Source organism: Panicum virgatum, chromosome 2K (assembly GCF_016808335.1).
Source record: "Panicum virgatum strain AP13 chromosome 2K, P.virgatum_v5, whole genome shotgun sequence".
NCBI classification, from domain to species: Eukaryota; Viridiplantae; Streptophyta; class Magnoliopsida; order Poales; family Poaceae; genus Panicum; species Panicum virgatum.
In genome coordinates this window covers 37392791-37399425 of record NC_053137.1, presented here as the reverse complement: position 1 = coordinate 37399425, position 6635 = coordinate 37392791, and the positions used below count along the sequence as shown (strand labels likewise).

Here is a 6635-nt window from a genome sequence, read left to right as displayed (position 1 = left end):
CCCGAGCCTCCCTAGACAAATCAATTAGTTTTTGGATTAAACAATTGGGCCCCTCTTTCCGGGGCTAATTGCCGTCGCAAGCAAACAAGCTCGCTTAGGCTGCCGAGGCTTTGTTAAAAGAAATAGCTTCATTAAGCCAATGGCGGGGTTCAGTAGCTGCGTAGGGCCCTTTCTCTTTCTCCTCTTCCTCCTACTTACGCCGTGTTTAGTTCCAAAAATCAAAATTCCAAATTTTTTTCCGGCACATGTGTGGAGACTTAAATTTAGATGAAATAAAAAACATATTGCAACTGCTGTCTGTAAATCGTGAGACGAATATAATGAACCTAATTAGGCTGTAATTAGACGCTAAATTACTATAATAATGCTACAGTAAACAACCTCTAATGACGGATTATTTAGGCTCATTAGATTCGTCTCGCGATTTACAGACGAGTTCTGTAATTATTTTTGTGATTAGTTTATATTAGAACTTTAAATATAGAAAAATGACTTTTCAAAAATTTAACGGAAGGCAACTAAACACAGCCTTAAATAGTCTCAAGTGCCGCTGTGTGTGTTTCTACTTTTGCTTCTCTTTCTCTCTCCTCCTCTCCTCTTGCTTCTCCCTCTCGCTCTTTTCGTCTCCAATTGCTGCAGTAGTAGGTTGGTTTGTCTGTTGGTGCTGTTCTTCCGTTCTTGATGTGGGTTTCGGTTCTTGGGCACCTCTTCTCTTCGCTTGGCTAAGGTGAGCAGAAGCTTCTTCTTGCCTCTGCTATGGTGGTTGTGGTTTGGGTTCTTGGGTTGAAATGTTTGGTAGTTCATTTCGATATCCGACTAATCTTGATTTCTTGGTGGTTTCCTGAGCCTTCTAATTCCTGTTCTCCTGCAATATGCTTTGGCTGGTTTCTGCGGTCGAAAATTGGAGTTGGTTTTCTTCCCGGTTTTTGTTCATGGGCTCTCTGAATTCGGAAAATACTTTTGTTCATGGTCTGCAGTCTGCGCCGAGAATTTCGCATTTGGCCATTTGCTGCTGCATGTATGTCCAGTTCTTCTACACTGTTCTTGGCATCGGCGCTTTCCCTTCCGAAGATTCCTTGTGCTCTTCTGTTTTTGGGGTTCTTTGTTAGAAGCAGTTCGTGCCGCGAATTTGGGATTTTGGGTAGATTCGGAGTTCTCGTGCCGGAAATGATTCGAGAATTTCTTTTGTGAATTTGCAGTGAGGTAATTGGCTCCACCGACATGTGAAGCTAGCTGGCTGTCAAAGAGTTCGGCAGGACGCAAGAACTCGGCGGCCTTCTTCTCCATCATCTGCTTCTCTTCTTCCTCGCGAGAATTGACGCGCGCGAATTGGAGCCATGGCCGCCTCCACGACGGCGGCTGCGTGGTTCCTCCTCGCGGTGGTGGTGCGGCTTCAGGCGACGGTGCCCGCCATTGCCGCCGGAGACGACGAGGCGCAGGCGCTGCTCGCCTTCAGGCGCGCGTCGGTGGCGGACGACCCGCGCGGCGCGCTCGCGGGCTGGGCGCGGGCGAACTCCACCTCGCCGGCGCCCTGCTCGTGGGCCGGCGTCTCGTGCGCGCCGCCGCCCGACGGCCGCGTCGTCACCCTCAACCTCAGCGGCATGGCGCTCGCCGGCGAGCTCCGGCTAGACGCGCTGCTCGCGCTCCCGGCGCTCCGGCGCCTCGACCTCCACGGCAATGCCTTCCACGGCAACCTCTCGCACGCCGCGGCGCCGCCGTCGCCGTGCGCGCTCGTGGACGTGGACCTGTCGTCGAACGCCTTCAACGGGACTCTGCCCGCGGCGTTCCTGGCGCCGTGCGGCGCGCTGCAGTCCCTGAACCTGTCGCGGAACGCCCTCGCCGGCGGCGGGTTCCCGTTTGCGCCGTCGCTGCGGTCGCTCGACCTGTCGCGCAACGGCCTGGCGGACGCCGGCCTGCTCAACTACTCCTTCGCCGGCTGCCACGGCCTGCGCTACCTCAACCTCTCCGCCAACCAGTTCGCCGGGCGGCTGCCGCCGGAGCTCGCGCCGTGCAGCGAGCTCTCCGTGCTCGACGTGTCGTGGAACCACATGTCCGGTGCACTCCCCGCCGGGCTCATGGCCACGGCGCCGGCGAACCTGACGTACATGAGCATCGCCGGGAACAACTTCACCGGCGACGTCTCGGCGTACGACTTCGGTTGGTGCGCCAGCCTGACGGTGCTGGACTGGTCCTACAACGGCCTGAGCAGCACCGAGCTGCCGCCGGGCCTCGCCACCTGCCGCCGCCTGGAGTCGCTGGACATGTCCGGCAACAAGCTCCTCGCCGGCCCGATACCGACCTTCCTGACCGGCTTGTCCTCGCTGCGGCGGCTGGCATTGGCCGGCAACGAGCTCTCCGGCCAGATACCCGGCGAGCTCAGCCAGCTGTGCGGCGGAATTGTTGAGCTGGACCTGTCAACCAACCGGCTGGTTGGTGGCTTGCCGGCAAGCTTTGCCAAGTGCAGGTCACTGGAGGTGCTTGACCTCGGTGGCAACCAGCTCTCCGGGTCCTTTGTGGACAGTGTCGTCAGCACCATCGCCTCACTCCGTGTGCTGCGCCTCTCCTTCAACAACATCACTGGGCCGAACCCGCTGCCGGTGCTGGCGGCGGGTTGCCCGTTGCTGGAGGTGATCGACCTCGGGTCCAATGAGCTTGATGGTGAGATAATGGAGGATCTTTGTTCATCCCTGCCGTCACTGCGGAAGCTGTTCCTCCCCAACAATTACCTCAATGGCACCGTGCCAAAGTCGCTCGGCAACTGCGCCAATCTGGAGTCCATTGATCTCAGCTTCAACTTACTGGAGGGCAACATCCCAACAGAGATAATGGCGCTGCCGAAGCTTGTTGATCTTGTCATGTGGGCGAATGGCCTCTCCGGCGAGATTCCGGACATGCTTTGCTCCAACGGTACTGCATTGGAGACCTTGGTGATAAGCTACAACAACTTCACTGGAGGCATTCCCCCTTCCATCTTCAGATGTGTCAATCTCATCTGGGTGTCGCTCTCCGGCAACCGCCTTACCGGGAGAGTGCCTCGCGGTTTCGGCAAGCTCCAGAAGCTTGCCATCCTGCAGCTCAACAAGAATCAGCTCTCCGGCCATGTGCCGGCAGAGCTCGGCAGCTGCAACAACCTCATCTGGCTCGACCTCAACAGCAACAGCTTCACCGGCACTATACCGCCAGAGTTGGCTGGCCAGGCGGGGCTGGTTCCGGGGGGCATCGTGTCAGGGAAGCAGTTTGCCTTCCTCCGGAACGAAGCCGGCAACATCTGCCCCGGTGCCGGTGTGCTCTTCGAGTTCTTCGGCATCCGGCCCGAGAGGCTGGCTGCCTTCCCAAATGTGCACCTCTGCCCATCCACCAGGATATACACCGGCACGACGGTGTACACGTTCAGCAACAACGGGAGCGTGATCTTCCTGGACCTCTCCTACAACCGCCTCACCGGCGTAATTCCGGCGAGCCTCGGGAGCATGATGTACCTTCAAGTCCTGAACCTGGGGCACAATGAGCTCGATGGTACAATACCATACGAGTTCTCAGGGCTCAAGGCAATCGGTGCGCTTGACCTCTCAAACAATCATCTCAGTGGTGGCATCCCCCCGGGGCTCGGTGGCCTGACATTCCTTGCCGACTTCGACGTCTCCAACAACAACCTGTCTGGTCCGATCCCTTCATCTGGCCAGCTCACCACGTTTCCGCAAACCCGGTACGCGAACAACTCTGGCCTCTGTGGCATCCCTCTGCCTCCTTGTGGTCATGATCCTGGGAGGGGAGGCGCGCCTTCTGCTTCATCCAATGGAAGGAGGAAGACCTTTGGGGGAAGCGTTCTTGTCGGAGTCGCGCTCTCCATGCTCATCCTGCTGCTGCTGCTGGTCACACTCTGCAAGCTCAGGAAGAACCAGAAGGCAGAAGAGAAGAGAACCGGGTACATTGAGAGCCTCCCAACATCTGGCACGTCAAGCTGGAAGCTTTCAGGTGTGCATGAGCCGCTAAGCATCAATGTGGCAACATTTGAGAAGCCACTGAGGAAGCTCACCTTTGCGCATCTCCTTGAGGCCACCAATGGCTTCAGTGCTGAGACCCTCATAGGCTCAGGAGGTTTTGGTGAGGTGTACAAGGCAAAGCTCAAGGATGGCACTGTCGTTGCCATCAAGAAGCTCATCCATTTCACCGGCCAGGGTGACAGGGAATTCACTGCAGAGATGGAGACCATCGGCAAGATCAAGCACCGCAACCTCGTGCCGCTGCTCGGGTATTGCAAGATTGGTGATGAGCGGCTCCTCGTGTACGAGTACATGAAGCATGGCAGTCTTGATGTTGTTCTGCATGACAAGGCCAAAGCTAGTGTGAGGCTTGACTGGGCAGCGAGGAAGAAGATTGCAATTGGTTCAGCAAGGGGCCTCGCCTTCCTCCACCATAGCTGCATCCCCCACATCATTCACCGGGACATGAAGTCAAGCAATGTGCTTCTTGATAGCAACCTTGAGGCCCATGTATCGGACTTCGGGATGGCGAGGCTGATGAATGCACTTGACACACATCTCAGTGTGAGCACACTTGCAGGCACACCTGGGTATGTGCCACCTGAGTACTACCAGAGCTTCCGGTGCACGACCAAGGGCGATGTCTACAGCTATGGAGTTGTGCTCTTGGAGCTCCTGTCAGGGAAGAAGCCAATCGATCCGAATGAGTTTGGAGACAACAACCTTGTCGGCTGGGTGAAGCAGATGGTCAAGGAGAACAGAAGCAGTGAGATATTTGATCCTACACTGACAAACACAAAGTCAGGGGAAGCTGAGCTCTATCAGCACCTGAAGATCGCTTGCGAGTGCTTGGACGACCGGCCTAACCGAAGGCCAACCATGATCCAGGTCATGGCAATGTTCAAAGAGCTGCCGCTTGACTCCGACAGCGACTTCCTCGATGGCTTCTCAATCAACTCATCAATCATAGATGAATCAGCCGAGAAATCAACCTGATGGTTTCTATTCCTTTCAGATTTTGATTCTCTGGAGGGATAGAACAGCAGCTAGCTCAATCATTTTAGCTTCCAGTAGTAAAACGTAGTCTCCTTCGATCTAGTAGGAAAAGTTTTAATTCTGATTCCATGTCACTGTAAATAGCACAAACAGGGGAAGAAGGGCAGGATAAACTGCAGAAGAGCCGTTCTCTTCTGTTGGAGGAGATCGCCATGTATTTTGGAATCAAATTCCTAGCATTTCTGCATCAATATTGTTGAGGATGTGTTTCAGAACCTGCTTTTTTCTGCACCTGCGTATGTTCAGTCCGTTTTGTTGCCTGCACCTGAGCTTTCATGTGTGAATGCTATATTGTCTTCCATCTTTATGCAGTATTTCATTTTGAACTCCCTTTCCTTATCTTGATACACAGTATTTGCGAGAATGGATGATGCTTATTAGATAATTTAATAAAAATAAATTACCCCAGCCTCCGCATCCGAGGATGATGACAAACAAAAAATGTGTCTGTTTCTTTGGCGCAGATATCTATGTTTGACAAATTTGGTATTGTTGATACTGCCAGTTGGCACAGCATGCTGTCTTAGGGTGTTGACAAAACCCAGTTATACTTTGTTTACAGCACATGGAAAATGTGTGTTGTACATATAAAACAGAAATCCTATTTCTCTGCTCCTTGCATGATTGCTGGGAGATGACAAATCTGTGCAACAGAAGGGAGGTTTTCTGTTCTGCAACCTGTTGTACCAGATTGTCACCTATTCCTTATGCTGACAAGGCCAGAGATGGCAGTTGTGGTCCTTGTGGGCAAGCTGAGCAGCAGGAGAAGATAAGGCATGGCTTGTATTTAATTTCTTTCTGACTATATGGATGAAGTGTGTACTCAGTCTCTAATAAACTAACAAAAAATAATAAATAAATCATACTGACATCTGAAGTATCATCTGCTTCGTCAGCATGGTTATGCCATCTGCCATGTAAATCTTGCTGATGCATAATGTGTATGACATATCCATGTCCCCTTTTCTTCGAAAAATTGTTCAGGAGCTCTGGCATTTACTTAAGAAGGAGAAGTCCACCATGCTAATAATCATGGACTCAAAAGAGTTTAAACATGATCCACACTTTCAGGCTAGTCATGTTAGTTGGATGGAACAGTTGTTCATACAGTCAGTACTCCTCCAACCTGGCTTGGAAGCATCTTTTGCGTACACAAGGTGTTCTAGTACTTTCATACCTGAAAAACACCCCCTTTCCCGCCAAGTTCAGCTCGCTTTTCTGATGTCTCAAGTAGTGCGCAATCTGCACACTTTGCAGACTTTTGAATACTTGAGTTGCTCAGTCACTCTTTGATTTATGTTGTTAGGCAAGTTGTATATATTACATTTTATTGTCTGACGAACAGCACAAACAAAAAGCAGAACAACTTATGCTACGCAAAAAAGGTCAATTTTACCCTTGACCTGAAGTCTGAAGACACTAACTTTCTCACTGGCCAAAAAAAGGTCAATTTCTGGTGGGATGAGGTGAGCAAGAAGTGTCGCTTTCAGTAATTTCAAAAGGATTTGGTATCAGTTAGCTGAGCTAACCCAGGATAAGACAGCACGCCAAGCGTGCGCCCGCACGTGCGACTGCACACGCGTCACCGTTCTGTCC

General features: G+C 52.4%; 1 protein-coding gene across 1 annotated transcript; it reads left to right on the top strand.

The window, feature by feature from the left end:
* Positions 1 to 561: 561 nt before the first annotated feature.
* LOC120674421 (brassinosteroid LRR receptor kinase BRL1-like) lies at positions 562 to 5257 on the top strand. Its single transcript, XM_039955608.1, has 2 exons — positions 562 to 727; positions 1200 to 5257. Exon 2 carries the CDS (start codon positions 1338 to 1340, stop codon positions 4977 to 4979), a length of 3642 nt encoding a protein of 1213 aa, XP_039811542.1. The 5' UTR covers positions 562 to 727; positions 1200 to 1337; the 3' UTR covers positions 4980 to 5257.
* Positions 5258 to 6635: the final 1378 nt, after the last annotated feature.

Coding starts and splice junctions, on each gene's coding strand:
- LOC120674421 (XM_039955608.1), top strand. CDS start 1,338: ATGGCCGCCTCCACGACGGCGGCTGCGTGGTTCCTCCTCGCGGTGGTG.